The 23,161-nt window shown below is 45.8% G+C and overlaps 2 protein-coding genes across 2 annotated transcripts; one reads left to right on the forward strand and one right to left on the reverse strand.

Moving 5' to 3' along the window:
- Positions 1 to 12,109: 12,109 nt before the first annotated feature.
- LOC101758318 (signal peptidase complex subunit 3B) lies at positions 12,110 to 15,092 on the reverse strand. The gene is made up of 6 exons (XM_004957544.4): positions 14,821 to 15,092; positions 14,575 to 14,622; positions 14,407 to 14,469; positions 13,899 to 13,952; positions 13,037 to 13,123; positions 12,110 to 12,466 (listed from the first exon to the last, which is right to left on the reverse strand). The coding sequence occupies exons 1-6, from the start codon at positions 14,944 to 14,946 to the stop codon at positions 12,341 to 12,343; spliced, it is 504 nt and encodes a 167-aa protein (XP_004957601.1). The 5' UTR covers positions 14,947 to 15,092; the 3' UTR covers positions 12,110 to 12,340.
- A 606-nt stretch (positions 15,093 to 15,698) lies between these two features.
- Positions 15,699 to 20,683, forward strand: LOC101758725 (protein PHOX1). The gene is made up of 3 exons (XM_004957545.2): positions 15,699 to 18,214; positions 18,735 to 18,950; positions 20,287 to 20,683. Exons 1-2 carry the CDS (start codon positions 16,285 to 16,287, stop codon positions 18,881 to 18,883), a joined length of 2,079 nt encoding a protein of 692 aa, XP_004957602.1. The 5' UTR covers positions 15,699 to 16,284; the 3' UTR covers positions 18,884 to 18,950; positions 20,287 to 20,683.
- The last annotated feature ends 2,478 nt before the right edge of the window (positions 20,684 to 23,161 follow it).

A 23,161-nucleotide genomic window follows, 5' to 3' on the forward strand; every position in this document is an offset into this window, starting at 1 on the left:
CTGCTGTCGTGCTTTGTTGAGAAGGAGAGGAAGATAGAGGAGAGAAGGAGAGGAAGAGAGGAGAGAAGGAGAGGAAGAAGTTAAGGAGCGAGCGCTGCTGTGGTCTTGTTGACACCGGATTTTGACCAATCCTATAAATTCGGAGTATGAGATAATTGGAGTCACGTACAACAATAAGAAGCCAGCATGCGCGCACATGGGTATGGAGTCCAAATCGGCTTCATTGGATTGATCGGCAAGGAGAGGCAAGGCTGATATAAAGGAAAGGCCAGCACGTATGGATAAAAATGATTAGAATATACAACATGGATTCTGGTGCACTTTGCATGCCATACATGGGAGGCTACCAGAATAATTATGCATGCGGCCGATCTTTGCATGCACGGGAGGTTGTTTCATAGAATAAAATATTTTAGAGATAGAGTTGGGTTAGTTAGAGATAGAGTTTTTTATTAGAAAAGATTGTGTACGTGACTTGCCTTGTGCGTGGTTAGATGCCAATTATGTAATGTCCGCCCTATAAATATAAAGGGACATGGCCATAGTAAAGAATCATCATACGATCAATAAACAAATATATTTATGCATCTACCTTTCGGCTTCACACCATTGCCCTAGGAGTAATGTAGCTTCTCGACGAGTTCCTTCTAGCAAGCTGGGCTGCATCAACTTCGATCTCCGGCAAGCTGCAAGTTCCGTCACCAGGTGTTCTAGACTTTAACCACCGGGCGCATCGCTGTGGTTTCGTCTAGTTTCATCTACCAGTTATCAAATATCTTAGATCTTTAACTTACGGTACATCGCTTCTGTCTTGATCTACGGTATTCACCAGTTATCCTGCCTTGATTAAGCTTGCATCGGCTGATATTTATCTATTCTATCGTCTTGCCATTTACGACATATCAATTGTTATTAATTCTATTGGAATAGACGATAGATCTATTTTTAATAGCCTGTTGCATCTTAATCTTGGTTGCCCCTCGAGTGCCATTGGAATTGAGTTTCATTATGATTGGATTCATCGGCTGCCGGGGGTTAAATTGACGTCCTGCTAAGTGTTTCTGGGCTGCAACTACCGGGCGCATCGCTGTGGTTTCATCTAAAAATATTGGTAGCGACGTTAGTTTGAATCTCATTGGCTTGTGGCTCTGGCTATGGTCGAGTAAGAACTCGATGGCTACGCTGGGAGAGGGGTGAGAGAGAGATATAGGAAGGGATGCATGTGGGAGCACGCAGGGATGGCTTTAGTATCGAGTGGGAAGTCTACCCGGTACTGGATGGAGCCTCCACCCGGTACTAAATGTCCTCAGACACATTAGTACCGGGTGGAGGTCCCACCCGGTACTGAAGGATCTCCAGAGGATTCTAAATTTGGACCCGGTACTAATGCTAATATTAGTACTGGGTCCAAATGTGACCTGTACTGAGATCGTGGACGAGAGGTTCGTTCCCTGATAGTGATCGACACGTTGTCTTCGACGAACATCAGTTCCCGTTCTGGTCTTCCTCACCCATGATGTCACCAATGGCCGCGCCGCCCTCAGATGTCTTCCTCGGGCAACGATGGCCGCGTCTCGTCGACCAAGCACGACTGACACCGGCAAGCAGACCACCTCGACGCCAGGCTCGTATGCCACCTCTAAGATGCCGCACCCCACCAGTCGTTGCTGCGCGAGTGGCGACACCACCAGCCACGCCTCCCTGCGCGAGGCGTCCACGATCGAGTTCGGCCTCCACACAAGTGCGTCCACTCCCGTCTTCAACTTCAGCTGCCTCGCCCTCTGTTGCAGTATATCCAGTGAAATGTCGGCACCAGTCTGGCAGTCACCTCAGTTGGATAATCAGAACATCATGTGCATCTATATTCCCAGATACCTCCTAATCCCACCTAAGCTCGACCAAACCATTTCAGTGCACAGAGAGGTTGTGGAGGTGCTGCACCAGTACCACTAACTTATTAGAGCACTATCTAGTATCTACTATATATGGCCTTCTCATCCTGCTAATATGCAGAAATACACTGCACTAAACAAGAGTGACATGGCATATTGGCTCTTCCAGCTTCACCCACTACAACCACCAAGATACGCCCATTAAACGAAGCTTCATCTAAAATCTAGATTTTTCCAATAAACATGGTCCACAGGGTTGCTCCATATGCATATATATCCTCTGAAACAAGTTTGATTCCCCTGACCTTAGCTGCCCTATTCTCATGAGGTTCCTGGAACAAGAGAAAAAAATCATGATAACAGGGACAGCTGCTATGGTATCTCGTACAACAAGACAGTTCTTCCATACGCAAGTGCGTCCTTGGACAATGTTTCCCCAGTTATTCCATTTGGATTAGAATAGGACGCGCCCATCAAGTGCGAGCATATCCTAATCAAAGTGCCTCTGAGCGAGCGGTTGATGTAATAGTTAAATTCATCCCAAGCAAAACACAGTGGACTACTCCTTATTTACTCACTACCGATTGCATAACATCTATCCTCGAGTTTTTAGTTCGTTCTGGATATATGATCATGTTCTGGGCACGAACAGCAAGGCAACGAGCAGGTGGTGGTAACGAGCATGAGCATTTCTAGATTAATTCTAAGCCAAATCGTCTTCTGTTTGACTTAGATCATAGAAAAGAATAGCATTTGCTCCAAAAGTCGTATAATTAGAGGTAAAATGCCAACCAAAACTATCACAACTCGCTCAGGATTACAATACTACTAAGCACAACTACAAGGTTACATGCAAAATCCCCAACATGACTGCGACTATACTCGGACGACATCTCAATGATCCTAGCAACTCCTAGGAGAACAAGTTCACCGAGTCTTTCAACTCATCGGAACAACCGCTGCACACTAGAAAACCTTAGGAACGACAACTTAGCTGGCCCTAGCAATGATGGGACTGTAGAAGTAATTAAGTTCGGACATGTCATTGTATGCATTTAGGACTTAGAGTCCTATACGGTGCAATCCTTGTATCTTGTCCTACCTGGACATTGTTTCCAGGAATATATAATAAACATGCCGGTGCCCCTATGGGGTAAGCCGTTCCAATCAATCTTACATCGTATAAAAGCCACCTCCTTCGAGAATACATCTAGTTGCATGTTTTTCTTCTTCCGTCGACAATGTTCAAGGCGTCAACAAGCTCGACGGCGGCTTCGATGTTCAACATTACTATCTCAGAGAAACTCACCCGGGACAATTTTCTTGTGTGGCGAGCATAAGTTCTTCCTGCCATCCGTGCAGCTCACCTGATTGGCTTGACGGTTCAGCCTCCTGCGATTCTTCACGTTGAGAAGCCAAACAAAGCCGTCGAAGAAGTTGAGAACCCAGCATATGTCATCCGGATTACTCAAGATCAGCAACTCCTCTCGTATCTGCTATCTTCCATGACTAGGGAAATCGTAGTCCAAGTTTCTTCTTTGGAACACGCTGCTGATGTGTGGACGGCTGTCACAGAGATGTTCTCGTCCCAATCTCGCTCTAAGATTTTGCAGCTCCGATCTCAGTTAGCTCGGGAGAAGAAGGAAAATTATCTGCCTCTGTCTATTACATCAACATGAAGGCTATTGCCGATGAGATGGCGGCAACAGGAGAAAATTGATGATGAAGATCTCATTGCATCTATCCTTAATGGATTGGACTCGGATTATAATCCGTTTGTTTCTTTGGTATCTATAAAAGGCAACCTATCCCTAAGCGATCTCTATGCACAGCTCCTCTCCTCTGAAGCTCGGCTGAATCAACAACGTGCAGATGAGGGATGCTTCTACTTGTCGGCCAATGCTATGTCCCGTGGCCATGGACGCGGTGGTGGTGCCCAGGGTCGCGGACGCGGCACCTCCTCTAGTCATGGTGCTCTAGGGCCATATGGTGGTCATCAAGGTTCCTCAAGCACTTCTGATTCTGGTGAAGGGCCTCTCTGTCAGCTTTGTGAGAGATATGGGCACACAGTCCATGATTGTTGGTACATATTCAACAAGAAGTATATTGCTCCTCATGATGGTGGTCAGAAACCAATTAAAGCCAGATCATGGAAGTCGGCCTCCTCTGTTGTTCCCTCGTATGGAGTTGACACAAATTGGTATATTGATTCTAGATCTACAGATCACATAACCAATGATCTTGAGAAGCTGATGGCAAGGTAGAAGTACAATGGACAGGACCAGATCCATGCAGCCAATGGTAAAAGTATGAATATCAGCCATGTTGGTCAAACTATTTTTCATACCCCCAATCGTGATTTTTCCTTTGATAAAGTTCTTCATGTTCCTATGGTACAATAGAATTTGATCTCTGTTCATCAATTTGACACTGACAATGATGTCTTTATTGAGTTTCATCCTTCTTTTTTTGTGTTAAGGATCTGTCTACGAAGACCCCTCTTCTTCGCAGTAGTTGTCAATATGGCCTCTACCCTTTACCGCGTATCTCTGAAGCTCATCATGTTACTACTCCTACTACCTCCAAGTGGCATTATCATCTAGGACATCCTTCATCTTCCATTGTTAATCGTATCCTTAGGGATCATAATTTGTCATTTCATGGAAACTCTAATGAGTCTATTTGTGATGCTTGTCAACAAGCTAAGAGTCATCAGTTACCTTACCTAAGATCTGATAGTGTGTCTAGTTTTCCTTTGCAATTAGTGTTCTCTGATGTCTGGGGGCTGCACCCAAGTCAGTTGGTCATTATCAATACTATGTTAGTTTTATTGATGATTTCAGTAAATTTACATGGATTTTCCTCCTCAAAAATCGGTCTGATGTGTTTCAAGTGTTTATTAATTTCCAACAATATGTTGAACGCTTGTATAATTGTAAAATTTTGACCATGCAAACTGATTGGGGTGGTGAATATCAAAGATTAAACTCCTTATTTCAAAAAAGTTGGTATTACTCATCACGTGTCCTGTCGTCATGCCCATCACCAAAACGGTTCCACTGAACGTGAACATAGGCATATCGTTGAGGCTGGCTTAGCTCTTTTAGCTCAAGCATCTATGCCACTTAAGTTTTGGGACAAAGCCTTTCTTACCGCCACGTATCTCATTAACCGAACCCCAAGTCGCGTCATTGATTTTTCCACCCCCTTGACACGTCTATCTGGTGAGACACCTAATTATTCCTTTCTTCATGTGTTCGGTTGTGCTTGTTGGTCTAACCTTCATCCCTACAATAAGCACAAACTTCAATTTCGTTCCAAGCGATGCACTTTCCTTGGATATAGTAATCTTCACAAGGGCTATAAGTGCTTAGACATCTCAACGGGAAGGGTTTATATTTCACACGATGTTATTTTTGACAAAAGTATCTTCCCCTTTTCTCAGCTTCATCCTAATGCAGGAACTCGTCTTCGATAGGAAATTCTCCTTTTACCTACTCATTTGCGTAATCATGATGGGGATGTGAATTATAGTTTTTTTTGACAGACTAATACACTATTTGCACCATGTGAGTTGCGTTGTGATGATCCAGGTCCATAGTCTTCTCCTCCGATGCATAAATTGCTACTGTTTCCGGTTCCGGCTGCCTCTGGGAACGATTCTTCCTCTTCTAGGCTAGAAGACAATGTTGGCACGACTACTGAAGCTGATCTTGATGCTAATCCCGGGGCTGATTCGCCCGTGCAAGCAACGTCATCGACAGATTCGGTGTCCGCCTCTACCTTGGTGTCACCTGTCCCTCCGCCTGCACCTCCATTTTTGCCTCTGCCTGCGTCTGACACGCTACCGGGATCTTCTACGGTGCCTTCTTTGTCGCTGCCTGGGTCACATGGATCTGATATGCCGCCGTCAGGTTTTGTTGTGCCTGATGCTTCTGCTGCCTTGTCTGGTGCTCGGCGTCTTCCCCCTCCTCCGCCTGGTCCAGCGAGACCAATTCATGGCTCCATCAGGGTCTCTCCACAAAGACCTACAACTCACTTGCAAAATAATATTCGCAAGCCCAAAATCCCTATTGATGGAACTATTCGGTATGGGTTGCTTAGTGAGGTACGTGAACCGGCCTCCCTACATGATGCTCTTCAGTCTAATGATTGGAAAACCACAATGGATATAGAATTTGATGCTCTTATGTGGAATCATACTTGGCACCTTGTTCCTTCGGATTCAGCTCACAATGTTGTTGATTGCAAATGGGTCTATAAGGTTAAACATCGTGCTTATGGTATGATTGATCGCTACAAAGCTCGCCTGGTTGCCAAAGGTTTTAAACAGCGGTATGGTTTGGATTATGAGGACACATTCAGTCCCGTTGTCAAGGCTGCCACCATTCGTCTTATTTTGTCTATGGCTGTGAGTAATAACTGGAGCATACGACAAGTAGACGTTCAGAACACATTTCTACATGGTGTTCTAGAGGAGGACGTTTACATGAAGCAACCACCTAGTTATACAAATAAAAACTTTCCCACTTATGTGTGCAAACTTGACAAGTCTCTTTATGGTCTAAAATAGGCTCCGAGGGCATGGTATTCTCGATTGAGCAATAAGTTGCAGGAACTTGGCTTTCATGTATCAAAGGTTGATACGTCTCTTTTGTTTTTTCACATGGCATGGGCATTGTCTTTTTTCTTGTCTACGTTGATGCCATAATTGTGGTTAGCTCCGATGATTTGGCTATTGATCGGCTCCTGAAACATCTCCAGGATGATTTTGCTCTAAAAGATCTTGGCCCTCTGCATTATTTCTTGGGCATTGAGGTGACGGCTGTGTGGCGGAACACCTCGGATTAACTCAACTAAAGCACGGTTAGGTCGCTTAACACGCGAATCTCATACCTTAATCAAGTTAACTCGACGATCTGTCGGATTTCATCCGATTTAACCACTTAACAGGACCGAGTTAGCATGGGTTACACGAAGGTGAGTGGTTCCAGAGAATACAACGGATCCATAATTAGTTTAACAATTCATTACACACACCGGTTTGAAATCAGAGTTTTACAAGATTCAAAAACAACGGAAGGCAAAACATAGCGGAAGCTAGCGCTGGGGGTCGGATGTTCCTGGTGAGGCCGAACAGGACATCAATGATCCCACTCCCCGCCGTCCGAGGAAGGATCCCACTCGACCGTCCACCCAGGAGAAAGCTGGGGCGGCCAAGTGCCAACAGCAGCAAGCTCGGAAGTTTCAACTTCACCTGAAAAGAGATGCCACAAACAAGGCTGAGCTTCTAAGCTCAACAAGACTTAACTGACCGGTGGGAAAAACTACTCCACCACTTCTAGACATGCAAGGCTCCTTGGCTGAGGGGTTTTGTTTGCCAAAAGCGACTATGTTAGGTCCTTACTTTCAAGGTTTTAGCTCAGATTCTAAGTTCATTAACCGGTCTACATTGGCAACTTATACTAAACAAGCATAGATCCAACATTATGTGTATAAACTCAACATCAAGACCATGTCATCATCAGATTCCTTCTTTACTCAGTGTAGCATAGCGATCAAGCAGTCTCAAACTGTGAGAGGCAGACGAATCGATTCGAGTTCTTTAACCATGCATGGCGAACCTAACCTCACGATATCCGCGCACCATCAAGGGTCGCTTCCTGTGTCGGCCTTCCCCATCAATTCCCTGACCCGCGTCGGGCCTACTTCTCTTGGTGCAAGGTTCCACAGACCCATCCTCTGCCGTTCCGTGACCACACTTGCCACCACATGCGGCCGCTGGGGAGCTCCGTTTCAGAGACAGTGGATCAACCGCTCACGTCCAGGTTCAATCAGGTACTAGGCTTCCCCATCCCATAATGGGTATGAGATTAGTACTTTCAAATACTTGATCACGAACACCACCACTGTCGGGCCTTAAACAGATTCAATAAATAGACGGGGCGATCAGCCGACCACCAAAAGAATTCACCAAAACCCTGCCCCGTCCATCGTCCTTATAGTTGTAACCAGAAGGAGAACAAACAACTCCTATAACTCGCGAGTGACAGGAAATCACTCGACTTTTACCGAGTCCTATTAAGCATTGCAACTACTCGGACCCAACAGACTAGTGTTCAGATCAAAGGAACTAGGTCATGCATCTATGGTTTCAAACAACTCCTATACGTAAATGCACATACATAAGAAGGAAGGCATGTGCAAGTTTAGAAAGTTGGGTTCATGCTCCGAGGCTTGCCTTCAAGCGGGGTGGAGGAAAACTGGTCCTCGGCGGGTTCTGCTTCAGCTCTGTCGGTCGGCAGCTCAGCTACTGCTCCGTCTTCTGGTGCCGGATGCAGTTCGTAGGTGCCGTCGGCGAGATGTAGCTCTACACGAATGCATTGCAGGAGTTAGCACTTAGACGGTTATTTCAACAACACCTGCAAGCTTTATCCCAGGACTTGTAGCAAAGCTACAGGAAAGGTGGGGGAGTCCAACTTCAGTTGGGGGAGAACAGGATAAAAGGGTCGGATGGGGATAAACTTATGATCTGACCCTTAAACTTAAGGAATAACTGTACCGGGGTCTTCAGACTTAACACAGAGAAGTCCCCAAAATTTTACACAGATACCCTCGGGTCAAAGAAAAATATACAGCCGAGCCCTCGGGCGAGGTGGATATGGGTCGGCGAAACAGACAGGGTCGGGCGAGATGGAAAAAGGGGTCGGGCGAACCAGACAGGGTCGGCGGTTTACCTTTAGGCCTACTGGTGAAGTCTTGGGGTCGAGAAGGAACAGACTTGGACGAAAGGTCTAAGGCGATAAGGCTTGGGCGGCGGCGATGTTCAACGGTGCTCCGGCGGCTGGTGGGTTGGGGAGAAGCGGGTTTGAGTGGAGAGGGGAACTTCTCAAGAGCTCAAGTGGCAGTGCTCAAGTGTGAGCAGAGTATGGGGCGGTGGAACAGCGATGGCGAAGGAAACTCTGGTGGGGGCTCTAGTATTCCTCTTTATAGCTGCGCGGAAGAGAGAGAGAGAGTTGAGCAGCACGAAGATCGGGAAGAAATGGATGGAGTGCGCTGCCTTGGCGGCGATTGAGCGGCGATGGGCGGCGGAATAGAGCTTCAGAGACAGGGTCTTTGGTCATTGGGCACTGGAGCCAAGGCCGGCGCAGGCGCGGTTTTGCCAGGATTTAGAGTTGGTGGAGGCGAGTAGGGTCTGGTCGCGTCAAGCGGCGGATGGTAGGCGGTGACTTGACTGGTGTGACACGAAGGAAGGCACTGCAAGCGAGGTCACAGCAGGCGAGGTGACAGGGCGAGCGGCGGCACGAGTGAGCGCAAAACAGCGGCTTGCCGGGGCACATCACTGGTGAGGCGGAAAACGGAGCTGTCCCTGCCGGAGCCATGGTTGGCGGGGGTGGTATCGTCGTGGAGCGAGCTCGTGGGCGGCACGACTGTGGAGAGGCGGAAAAGCCGGAAGACATCGGGGCGCGCGGCCGGGGATCCGGGCGAGGTGATGGGTGCGGGATGCGAGGCGGTCTGGCGCGACAACGGCAAAACTTCTGCCACGGCGGCGACGGGGCGTCTTGGCGCGGCTGGCGAGGGTGCGAGCGAGACGAGGTGAGGCAAAAAGGGCTGCAGCGGCTTCCGCTGCGATTGGGAGGAAGGCGCGCTGATCCATCCTGTCGCGGCCGGCAACTGGGCGAGGCGGCGCGCGTCGCAGAAGTTGAGCCACACGACAAGGAAGCTCTGAAGCGGGACGCACGCTTCTCGGGTGCGTTTGACTCGAGAGAACCGAGGGATCTGGTTGTGGGTCCACCACTCAGTCTCTAATTCTCTCACAGCTCCAAGATTTGAAGGAACACTGTCTTTGGGACTTAGAGGAGAACCGACGGTTTGGGTTGGGTTTCAGGGGTCGGGGCTGAGAACCGGACCTTAGGCGCTCAAGCTCAGGAAAGGCTGGGTCAGCTGGATTAGGGACTCGTCTTAAGATTAACTCGGCTGATTAACCAAGGTCATTACAGGCTGATTCTGGTGAGCTCTTGTTAACACAGTCCAAGTATGCTAAAGATTTGATTTTTAAGGCTGGTCTAAAGGATTGTAAGGTGATGCATACTCCTATGGCAGTTTTCGAGAAACTTCAGGTTGATGTTGGTGATCCTCTAGATTCTGAGACTGCTACTTGCTATAGAAGCATTGTTGGTGGCTTACAGTACCTTACCTTGACACGGCCAGATATCGCTTTTGCAGTTAATAAGGTTTGCCAGTATCTCCATTGTCCAACTTTAGTTCATTACTCTGCAGTCAAGCATATTCTTCGGTATATTAGTGGGACTATCAGCTATGGTTTGAAGTTTGTTTGGTCCTCCAATGCCATCAGTGCCTTCTGGGATGCTGATTGGACTGGTTGCTCTGATGATCGCAAATCTACAGGAGGTTTTGCAGTGTTCCTTGGTGCTAATCTTATATCTTGGCAAGCGAAGAAGAGGCTACTGTTTCTAGGTCTAGTACTGAGGTTGAGTACAAAGCTTTAGCCAATGCTACGCTAGAAATTATATGGGTTCAATGTCTTCTTGATGAATTAGGAATATCATAGCACAAGGTGCCTATTCTCCGGTGTGACAACATTGGTGCAACCTATTTATCCGCTAATCCGGTCTTTCATGCTCGAACTAAGCATATTGAAGTAGATTACCATTTTGTGAGGGAACGAGTTGCTAAAAAGCAATTGGATGTCCGTATTATTTCTTCCCATGATCAGGTTGCTGACGGCTTTACAAAGTCCATACCTGTACGCCATCTTGTTGAGTTTCGTCGCAATCTTAATATTTCAAGTGGCTAACTTTTGCACGTTCAGATTGAGGGGGATGTAGAAATAAACATGTAATAGGTTCGGATATGTCATTGTATGCATCTAGAACTTAGAGTCCTATACGGTGTAATCCTTGTATCTTATCCTACCTAGACAGTCTTTCCAGGATATATAAAGAACATGCCGATGCCCGTTACAATCAATCTTACAGGGACACCAGCTTCTTCGGAGCCACGAAAAGGTCTTTCATCTCGTCAACGATCCTTGTCTGACAAAAACCAGTAACCTTCCATTGGTCTCTTCCCTTCGCCTCCCAATCCTAACTCTACCATTACATTCATGCTTGTCTAAGTATCTCGGGGTACTTGTTTTCGTGCCTTTGAAACATACTACTGCTCTATATATGGCCGGCCGGGCCATGGATGCGCTGCGTAGAAGTAGTAATGCTTTAAGCTACTAGGAACAATCAACATTGTCCTCCCACTGTGGCACTGTGATCGAACGTACATTTGCAACCAGCAAACATAATTACTTCACCCACCGAATGTATCTATACCAAACAAAGAGATGTCATGAAGGCATGTCTCAGTCACCCTTCAGGCCAGGTAGGCCCTCGTTGTAACAATTCTACTCATTCTTCTTAATACAAAGGTACACAGCTCTCCTGCGTATTCTCGAAAAAAAAAAACCCTTCAGGCCAGGGACCTACCTGGACGCATGCCAGCCCGTGCTCGGCCTGCAAGAAGAAGCTGATATCGTCTAGTACGTACTTCACAACCAAGATTAACTGCCGGTATGTCAACGCATGGGTGGTTGCTGTGGACATGAGTAAGGAGCTACTTGGAGTGGCTGCCTTCGGCGCACAAAGAGGCATCAACATCTCCTACGTGCACGCTAGCTAGGACTAGGATATCCAAGCATCTGATGAAATCCAAGGAAGGCACGAGTATGGTCTGTGAAGATGTAGATGATACGGCCATCGACTAGGGTTCTTAGAAACGGTAGGTTGTCGGGAGTAAGGGTGATGAGTTACGACTTATCATGTCTGACTCAACCTTTTTTTTTTCCATCTCAATTCCAAACCGCTCCCTTTGTTGTTCCGGTGTAGGACTTTGTTTTTTTTTCCATCTCAATTCAATCGCTCCCTTTGTTGTTCCGGCCGGTGCAGGAAAAAAATAAAGGTGACAATTGCTTTCTTACATGGCTCAGTCACGTAACGAAGCTCTTTTGGTCCTGCGCGGCCGCGCACGGATATGTCGTTTCCAGGCACCGTCCGCTGCGTGACTGTGAGGTCACGGGCTCACTGCCACTGGCTTCCGGTTGCTGGTCTGCTACCAGCAGCAACCCTTTCTCATCATCTTACTACTGACGGGCCATAATGGTGTGCATCAGTTCTGCAGATCGCAACCCACGGATTCAGATCAACGCGTAGCCATCAACAGGTTCAGAATCAACTTTGATAGACGAAGCAAAGTTGGAAAATACATATCTCCCCAAAGTACAACTTTGTTTCGCCTGGTTTCAGCTGAAGTAAAAGCTCATAAGATAACATGTTCAGCTTAGATTAGAATTAAAAAGGCTCAGTATCAGCTATGCCACTGCCACTAAAACTTCTTGCAGGTCTCTGCTCCCACGTCTTTGCTATTCAGCATCTATCAGACTATCTGTACTGCTCCGGGAGCCGATAACCTGTCATAACAATCTTGTCTGCAAACATCTTGCCCGTCTTTGGCATAATGTGCCAGTGCATTGTCAAGTTGAATTCCTTGCCCTTTAGATTGCTTCCCTGTATAATGAGAGAAAGAGAGGCATTAATCAATCATTCAATGCAATCTCTAAAGAATCGTGTGTAGCAGTACAAAATAGATGGGCTCATAGTTGCAGTGTACAGTACGTACACATTGAAGTAATGAAGGAGACATGGAACATACTACGGCCATCCAAAAAATTAAATAAAGCAAATTGATATCAACCAAAAGATAGGATGTACAGTACACAATCAAGGGTCAATCTGTACTGATAGCTATCCATGATTAATGTCAAGACCGAAAGATGATCAGATAGAAATGGGAGTGGGTCCAGGACCAATTACTTTCTACTAGAATTTACATAGATTCAGAATTTCTATTGAATAAAGACTCAGCCATGTAAATGCATAGTTCATGCATCAGACACAGTAATAAAGACCGATGTGCAAGTGTATTATATCAATTGTCAAATAACGTATGCAGCAAAGGTAAAAGATCTTCATTCATTCAAATTTCAGAATAATCATCCCAAAATGAATGACACAGACACAGTGATAAAATTTCACACATTACATTAAATAAGCATTCAATCTATGTAACGTGCTTGCCTGGTCAATAAATCTGTACTTGTTTGTGGTATGGATCAAAAACTTGGCATGCTCCTTTGCAGGTATAATTCCATCCCAAAGGGAAACCTGTCACATAAACCAAATACAATCACTCACAGTACAGTTATAAGAGGAAAATCTGAAATATAATAGAACAGCAGGCAATAAAAATGAATCAAATCAATTGGGTAGGAATGAACATCATACTGGTACAGGTCTCTATAAAGTCATAAGATTGTATCACAGACACAGAAACATAGAGTATAGGTGCTCATCCAAAGTTCGGAAAAACAGCAGTAATCGCATTTAACATCAGTGCACTGTCTATCTGGAACTAAAACGCTGACTTGGGCCAACTGTCATCAAGCTAGAACTCTTTACCAATTACTGCTGTTTGTTTTGACCATGTTTAGCTCAGCTGGCTTTAGATGGGCATGCATTAATTAGCATAACAGACTTGGGTTTCCTACTAACATAAGCTTCAACTATAGTTCATCTAGGTTTACATATACTGGTGGAAAAGTCCCATCAACATGGAAAAGTCACACAACAGGATAGGTTAAATTGTGTATAAAGATTTAGCACAACCCCACAGCAAAGTAAATCCAGTTTCCAAAACCACTCTATGCATCTGCCACCACTCCCAACATATGTTGAAGAATCGATTATTAAGTTACATATAACATCATTCCTGCAAGCCACAAGCAAATGCCAACAGCATGAGATTGCAATACTGTCCCCAGCAGAAAACTCATGCCATTGTGGGCAGTTGTTGCAGGCTAATTGTAATTGATGATAAAATGAACACCCATAATGGCCCACAGGGAAATGAGTCACTCAGAACAACCATCGAAGGACTTACTTGATTCAAAGCATTTTGTGAAGTCTCATACTCAGCCGCCACAAAAACAAACACCTACAATCATCCAACAAAAGTACAGTTAAGCAGACAGAAGCAGGAGTACTTTCTTAAGTTTTGCTTGGACAGGATTAATAGATCAAGTGAATTAGAACTCCAGCAGCACATAGTATAATACAATGAAATTTTATTATGGCAAATTTCCATTATATTTTTCACAGGATCATTCCACGACAACCGACAACTATTACAAACTACAGTTACCCCAAAATTTAGAGGCACAAATTCTCATTACGTCACAGACACTAAAGAAATAAGTAACACTCCTATGCTTCAGAGGCACAAATTCTCAATACATCTTGGACACTAACATCATCTTCCATCTACTTTTCAGTTTTCCAGTAAATCCTATGTTTCACTACACCGGGAAATGGATAGACCTTGTACTCAAGATGATACCATACAGTGAACACTGATGGAAAGGGGATAAAGTACCAGAAATACACATTACCTGTTTTGTGTTCCATGTGAACAGAGACGAAAGGTCCGCTGAGATGTTCAGCGTCATGCTAACCTGAAAAACAACAAACAAACTAGTTGTAACAAATTCGTGGAATAAGCAATCTCTTGCTCGTTTTGGTCAATTTGCACAACACAAAAGGGTACGGAGATCGGTTACCTCGTCGTTGCCGTTGGCCTCCTTCTGGAACCAGTTTATGTTCAAGATCTGCGCAGTTCAAACGACAGGGGTCGCGTCAGCACAACAGGCGAATTCACACGAGGGCGGACGAGCTAATCGGCTAGAGCATACAGGCAGATCGAGCAGGCCACGCCCGTAGTTAACAAATCAAGCCTCGATACGGCAGGCAGGGACCGCGGGCGCACAAGGGGGCTGAAACGAAATCAAGGGAGGCGGAGTTGGTACCTTGACGGAGGCGGTCGGGGTCGGGGTGTTGAAGTTGTCGGAGAAGGAGGCGGCGAAGCACATCGCGGCCAGTATGGTGACCGCGAAGGTCGCCACCGCGTTCGCGCGGTGCCCGAACGAGTGCATCCTGCCGCGCCCCTTCGCTTCCTGTGCCTCCCTTACTGCTCCGCCGCCGAGATCGCCGGGCCCCGCTGCCTCTGCTGCTCCTGTGTCCTGTCGCGGCGGCGCCGGCGACTTCACTGCGGTTTCCTATCTCTCTCCTCTATTCTTTTCGCGTACTGTTATGGAAGAGAGAGATGGGTTCTCGTGACGAGATGGGACCCGCACGTCGGTGAGAGCGGCGAGTCCGACATGGCACGCGCCGATTGGTCGAGGCACGTCACGGAGAGCACTACTCAGAGTCGCGGTACAAGTGGGCCTATTGCAGCCCATTTGTTACACGAATCAGCCCAGAAAAGCGACGAGACGTGTGTAAATGGGGGTGCCCGGGCCTGGCCCATTCGTTACTTGGCCCGGTGGGAAAGGGGAGAGTGAACGCGACGCGACGCAACCGAGGCGGGAAACCCTAACCTAATCCGCGGGGGCGGCGGCGGCGGCGGCTTAGCGCGCGCTTAACTTTTAACCTTCATCACCAAATCAGGTGATGACGCGGGAAGACCCCGTTCGGGCGATGTCACCATCGGCGGTCCGGCGCCAACCACCGCCACCGTTGTTGCTTCCCCACCACACGCACCCGCAACCGCGAACACCCAGCGCATCGGCCGGCTGGCGGCGCCCGCGTCCTCGCTGTCACCACACGCGCCCGCCGACGCCGACCGACCAGGTCCCGTATACCCGCAGCCGTTCGCCCAAACCAACCACACACGCTAATCAAAAAAGATTAGCGGCAGTGCAGCACGGCCCGACCGTTCTTTTTCCCTTGCTTTAGCGTGAGCACCTGCTCCTCCGCGCGACCACGCCACTGAGAGGAAGAGGATTAGACCAGAAGCTTAAGCCCGGCGACGGGATAGTGCCTTCTTGTGGCTTTGCTTAAGCGCGTACTCGCAGTTTGTTCGTTTATTCCGTTCCACGCATCCCAACAATCCGTCAATTCCCCACCGCGACATAGGGAGAGATTCCCTTGCCCCGACCGCGTCTTCGTTGGCTTCCGGTTTGTCCTTCGCCAGCTTTGACTTGGGTAGTTGGGTTTCCTCTTCTTCGGTTCTTCCCCACCTCCACCCTTGTTGGGATTTCGTTGGCTCTTCTTGGGTTTTGAGGCGAGCGGCGGCGGCGGCGGCCTCGAGTTCTTGCTTTGAGTTGGTCCGTTTGGGAGGGTTTGCCGGGGGAGGGGTGGGATTTCTGTCGAATTCCGCCTTGGTTCCGTCGAATTTGGGAGTTTTCCTGAGGAATCGAGGCGGCGTGCGGTGATTGCAAGGGGGGAAAGGGAAAGGAGGAAGCTTTTTGGTTGTAGTTTTATTGCCGGAGATGGGCAAGCCGTCGCTGAAGAAGAAGAGGGCCTCCAGCGGCGGCGGCGGCAAGTCCGGCGAGCACGGGGGCAAGCCGGCGCTGGAGCGCTCCGGCTCCAAGGTCCTCGACGGCGACGAGACGATCTTCACGGACATGGCGCAGGAGCACAAGGAGGAGGGCAACAAGCTCTTCCAGCGCCGGGACTACGACCGCGCGCTGCTCAACTACGACAAGGCCATCAAGCTGCTCCCCCGGGCGCACCCCGACATCGCCTACCTCCACAGCAACATCGCCGCCTGCTACATGCAGATGAGCCCGCCCGACTACTACCGCGCCATCAACGAGTGCAACATCGCGCTCGAGGCCTCGCCCAAGTACGCCAAGGCGCTGCTCAAGCGGGCGCGCTGCTTCGAGGCGCTGGGCAGGCTCGACCTCGCCTGCAGGGACGTCAACAAGGTGCTCGCCCTGGAGCCCAACAACCTCACCGCGCTGGATGTGGCCGACAGGGTCAAGAAGGCCATGGAGGAGAAGGGGATTGTCTTGGACGAGAAGGAGGTCATGCCCACGCCGGAGGAGGTGGTGGCCGCTGCACCCAAGCAGAAGCCCCGCAAGAAGAGGGGAGGACGGAAGTTCGCCGCCAAGGCTGCGGCAGCGGCTGTGGAGGAGGCCGAGGAGCAGAAAATGGCAGAATCTGTCAAGGAGGAAGAGGTTGAGGAGCTGCCGAGGCAGGTGAAACTTGTGTTTGGGGAGGACATAAGGTGGGCTCAGGTGCCGGCGAGCTGCAGCATGGCACAGCTGCGCGAGGCCGTCCGGAGCAAGTTTCCCGGGCTGAAGGCTGTTCTTGTCAAGTACAAGGACAAGGAGGGTGATCTTGTGACAATCACCAACCAGGATGAGCTGAAATGGGCTCAGGAGTTGGCTGAGCCTGGGAGCTCACTTCGGCTGTATGTCACTGAGGCCAACCCGGAGCATGAACCTTATGTTGATGATGCAAATAGTGGGCCATTGGAGAAAAATGTGAACAGCGCGTCGGATAATGGAAGTATCAGAAGCAATAGGCAGGATGAGGATAGGAGCACGGTGACTTGTATTGATGATTGGATTGTGCAATTCGCTCGGCTTTTCAAGAACCATGTCGGGGTTAGCTCTGATGAGTATCTGGATCTCCATGAAGTTAGTATGAAGCTCTACACTGAGGCAATTGAGGACACTATTACTACTGAGGAAGCTCAAGAGGTGTTTCAACTTGCAGAGCGAAACTTCCAGGAGATGGCAGCTCTTGCATTTTTCCACTGGGGTAATGTTCATATGTCCCGGGCCAGGAAGAGGTTGTTATTGTCAGGAGATTCTCCAAGAGAATTGGTGCTTGAGCAAGTGAAGGAAGCATATGAGTGGGCAAGGGAAGAGTACAATAAGGCTGGAAAGACATATGAAGAAGCCGTGAAGGCCAAGCCGGACTTTTTCGAGGGTTTCCTTGCACTCGCGCATCAGCAGTTTGAGCAAGCCAAACTGTCATGGTACTATGCAATTGGTAGTAACATGGATCTGGAAACATGCTCAACTGAAATCTTGGAGCTCTTCAATAAAGCTGAGGATAACATTGAGAAGGGTATAGAAATGTGGGAGGAAACGGAAGAACAGCGTCTGAAGAATCGATCTAAACCTAGCCAGGAGAATGTTGTGCTAGAAAAGATGGGCCTGGAGGAGTATATCAAGGATGTATCCACTGATGACGCGGCTGAACAGGCTTCCAATTTGAGGTCGCAGATAAACATTTTATGGGGTATGCTCCTTTATGAGCGTTCAGTTGTGGAATTTAAATTAAGTCTTCCAATGTGGGAAGATTGCCTGATGGCAGCTATTGAAAAGTTTAAACTTGGGGGAGCTACAGCTACAGATATTGCTGTGCTGGTGAAAAACCACTGCGCCAATGAAACCGCCCAAGATGGTAAGGGAAATTTTCTTTTTTGGTTTATTTTCGCCATAAGAATTACACTTTTTTAAGAATTATGCAGGGATTCTGTAAAGTGTTCATTAAATTGTTCTGATTGCTATTTGCTCTGTGAAGCCATTATATTAGTCACACTGAGTTTGTTAAATTGATAATAGGAACTTGACTTTTGGGACTGCACCTATTATAATTGTTTAAAAGATTATTATCTAGCACATGCATTATGTTTTAGATCGCTTTGAACTTCTTTTCTGTACCTTTAGATGATTTTTTTAAAACATTTTTTAAAAGATTATCATCTAGTGAATCATTAACTGTTAGTGGTTGAGCATGAGCCCAAAATTTGCATTTGTGACTCTACAACTGTGAGGCTGTTATCATCAAGTGCTGAAATTTTCATTGTATGCTATGCTGAATGCTTTCAAACCCTACCCTTATTATTCGAAGTCATTCTTAAACAATGAACAATAAAAAAAAGTGGAGAACTTGTTCTAAGATTGTGAGATTTGCTTTGTAGGTTTGGGGTTCAAGATTGATGAAATTGTTCAAGCCTGGAATGAAATGTATGACATTAAGAGGTGGCTGCGTGGTGTTCCATCCTTCCGCCTTGAGCCATTATTTAGGAGGAGAGTTCCACATTTGCATACTGCGCTGGAACATATATAGTAGAACAATATGCTCTACGGCATATTGAATTTCAAGGCTTTTTTATCAGTGCCAATTTTCTCTTTTGGTGAGTACAATAACTGTATGTTTATCTGCTAATAGATTGGATTTAAATTTCATATGCACTCATGATATTCATTGTTCTTTTCCTTTACCTGCATCCATGCACTTACTGGCGTTAAATGTTTTAGACTACGGATCCTTTCTGTGCAATGTGGTTTGGCGGACAAGTTGATGTACTTTTCTTTGAAGATAGTTGTAGTAGTGATCTGAGTGTGGTAGCACAAGTACTTACTGATTAAATCCACATGTTTTGATATATGAACTTCATTGCTTTCTGACACTGCATCATTGGTGTCCTGGGGTTTGAGCATCCCCTTTAGCCAAAATATAGTTAACCCAACATGCTGTAATGTTTTGAAAAGGTTATCAGAAAAATCATGTGTGTGGTACACACAAAGTCAAATTAAACCTGCAAAATTCAATCCTAAATTCACCTTTGATGTTGAGATTAAAAAACACAAGTTTTACTGTCAGCAAATGGTGAACAGTGCCAGATTGATTCTTGTCTATTTTGTTTCTTGACACAATGACATCTAGGACGAATTTGAACCTGAATTGTAGCAGCATTTTTTTGTGTGTGCTAAATACAATATTTTTGACAATTTTTTAAACGGTGCAGCATGATAAATTTACTAATGGGATGCCCACACCCTAGGATATGAAAAATTGTTGGTGTCCCCTGGGATTTGGGTGCCCCCTTTACCTAAAATATAGTTAGCCAACATGCTGCGATACTACATCGTCAACCCATAAACTGCTCAGATGGATAGGGTTGCTGTTTTGTAGAATAATTTGGTGGGGCGACTATACCAGTAGTATAGTTTTTAATGATCTGTTTGAGGGACTTCAACCTAGGCAGTAGGCAGTAGTAATTTTACCACTGGTGTAAGCTCTGGCGATAAAATTCTTTTTAAGGTGGCCTTCAAAGTAAATAAAATTCAAGCACTGTTTATTTGAAGCAGCTCAGATTGCCTTGAAAGGTTGTGGTTTTATAGAGCTTTATGCCAGTTTGATTTTCCTTCGTCTAGAACTTTGTACTGTTTTAGTACCAGACTACAAGTCATTGTTTGTGCCATGACATGAGCCCATGATCTTTGCAATTCAAGACATATGATATATATGTCCTTATGAAATGTTTTAAATTTGTATTTCCATCAAATCATGATGATATTTCAATATTGCTTTCATTTACTTCTCTGCATCCAAAGTCAGCTTTCATGACTGCATTTAAATTTATGTTCATTAAAGTTACTGTATTTAATCGTTTGACCAAACCTGTGCAACTTTTATCCTCCTATGTGTTGCTCTTACTAAATTTTCTTCTTGATGTCACTCTGCAGGTCAATTGCTGCATTGGATACATTACATGGATTTGTTTGGTTTCATTTTTTTTTATACTTGAAAGAGTCTGCTTCCTGGTTGTGAAGCTATTCATACAAGCCTATTATTTTCACAAGGCTGGTAGCCCTTTGCGTCTTGCATACTCTAGTTCTTTGTATTGGTCAGGTTTGCTTTGTAGTGCGCAGGAAGCTGTGCCTTTGTTATGAATTATTGGTAATGCATATCTATGACATGGTAGTTCATTGTTGGAGTATGGGATTGGTGCCATCCTCCTTCTGTTTCCTTGTATTTTGTCTGTTTTGCAATTGTCAAACTCAGTTAGGCTTGTACTGTGGTTACATTTAGGATGTGCCGTCATTGAAGTATGAAAGAAAGAAAAGCATAAAAAAAGAAGCATTGTAAGTGTGCCATAGCATGTTCCCCTGAGCCTGCTTTTGCTTCGAACTTTTGAATTGTTCCATCAGATATGTGCGCGCGCGCACTTCTCTGTCCCCTTGCTCTGCTCGGCATGACTACATACAAGCCGGTAAAGAGCTGTCTCTATCCGCCAGGTGGACCCGCCTTGTCAGTTACAGGACTTGTAGTTTTGCGAAAAGCGAGTATTGACAGATTTGTGAAATTGGTACATGAAGTCCGTGGTTTTTGCGACTGTTATAATAAGAATGTAGTGGGTTTGTGAAAATTTATTTGTATATATTTGGGTTGGTGCTCATTCCTCATTGTTGCTTTTGGTTCACACGGCATAGCAAGGAGGGTGTTGTATAAGTATGGTGAGATATGTCATGGTGCCTCCCCTCTAACTCAAAGATACTTACGAACTGGTGATCTTGATAACTACATTTGCTAGCATGAGGGGAGACAACGGCACATGTACACCGCTCAGATAAGACTCATCACATGATCTCCAGGCCAAGAAGCAGATTGTTAGGAGTGGGAGTTGGAGATGGAGTCATAGCTTTGGGTTGGGACTAGGAGGTATCAGCAAATTGCAGCGGTCACGGAAGTATGCTACACAGAGAGTATGGAGGTCATGTTCTTCGAGCTTGTGAGGGCCAAGCAGCTCCACCCGCATGACAAAGTCTTTGACCAGTCAATAAGGATCTCCAGCCGCGATGCAGCACGCTGGCCGCGAGGGGTCCAACGACGTCGAACAAGCCTGCGTTCTCAGCTCACCTCCGTTCGGCTGTCAACTCGAAGGGAGCATTTTGATTTCTTTATTTAGTTTTGGTAACGCTGGTTGTTCGATCATTCGTTTTAAAGTTCAACATTTTCGATCAACCATACAAAACCTTGTTTTGGCATTCCAACTAAATACTGTTCCGCCAAACCCAATTTCCATAGAACTTAAAGCACATGTTTTGATAAAATCGGCTGCGAGGTCATTTCCAGGAGAACTGGGTTTTTCTCCTCTTGATCAAGCATCCAATTTCAGGATGCATTCATCTCTCAAATTCATCTGTGATGTTGAGATTAAAAAAAAAAACACAAGTTTTCCTCGCAGGGTATTCACTGAAGGGTCAACACTAAATCATCAATTCATTAACTATGTTGAATGTTTTTTTTTGGGAAAATGCTTTGAATTTCTATTTTTCTCAATCATGATGATATTTCAATATTGCTTTGAGTTACTTCTTCTCTGCGTCCAAAATAGCCAGGGTGTCCTGACTGCAAATTTTGTTCATAAAGTTATTTGCATTTAATAGTTTGACCAAACTTGTTTAGCTTTTATTCCTTTTCACAAGGCTGATTGCTCTATGTGATCCGCATACACTAGTTTTTGTATTGGTATGATTTGATTTGAAACGTGCAGGAAGCTGTGCTTTGTTATTGAACTAGGTTCTGCGTATGTTCGTGACATGGTTATTGAAGTTTTGCGAGAAGGGAGTCACACTCACAATTATTAGTAGATTTGTAAAATGCGCACTACTGATAGTTGTGTCACTATTGGAACAAGAATGTAGTGGGGTTTATGAAATTTTCTCAGGTATATATATACAGCTGACGGGTACAATATAATGGGTTGTTGCTAGTCCTCTGTTACTTTGATTCACATGGCGTAGCAAGGAGGACGGTATTGCACAAGATTAAGATATGTTACGGTGCTGGTGTTGTACCTTGGCTAGAGGTGGCTAATGAGCTAGCTTAGCTTGTAAGCCTAACAAGCTGAAAAGAGAGTTTGCTCTGTTCGTTTAAAATCCTCGAGCCGACTTGTTTCGCTCGCAAGCCAGGCATAGTTCAACATGGTCATTAAGAGCAGAGATGATAGCAATATGACATAATTTAAGTAGTTCTATATTATGTAAAATGACAATTCACAATGACACTATGTAAATCATCAAAATGAGTCAATAAATTCGAAAAATATATATTCTTGAGAATTAGAACATATTTTATCAGTATACTTTGATTGACTTGTGGGTTGAGTGACTAAGTTTATTTTGACCAAATTGTAATAATACCACAATGCTAGTAAACAAATAGTTTGAAATTGTTACATTTCGATCCCCGATGGGCCAATTTCAAACAATGCTAGTATATCCCTAACACATGATGTCATGTCCTTTATCATCTCACAAAACTGAACTTAAGACTAAACTTGCACTACTTGGAGAAACGAAAAAAAGATGAATCTCAATATGGTATTGATTGGACCAATTGAAATATTTTGGAATAAATTGAGCCAAATTTTTGTTTAGAGAGTAAAACAACAATGTGAACTGTTCGGGTAGTGAAATGGACGTTTTTCCCCTGATGGGGTATTTGCTAGCATGAGGGGAGACCAAGCAAAACCAATGGCCACATATATAGGAGAGGCAAAATACCGATAACACACATCGGCACCGCTCATATAAGGGCAGGGTACAACGGTAATTA

Source organism: Setaria italica, chromosome II, assembly GCF_000263155.2.
Source record: "Setaria italica strain Yugu1 chromosome II, Setaria_italica_v2.0, whole genome shotgun sequence".
Taxonomy (NCBI): Eukaryota; Viridiplantae; Streptophyta; class Magnoliopsida; order Poales; family Poaceae; genus Setaria; species Setaria italica.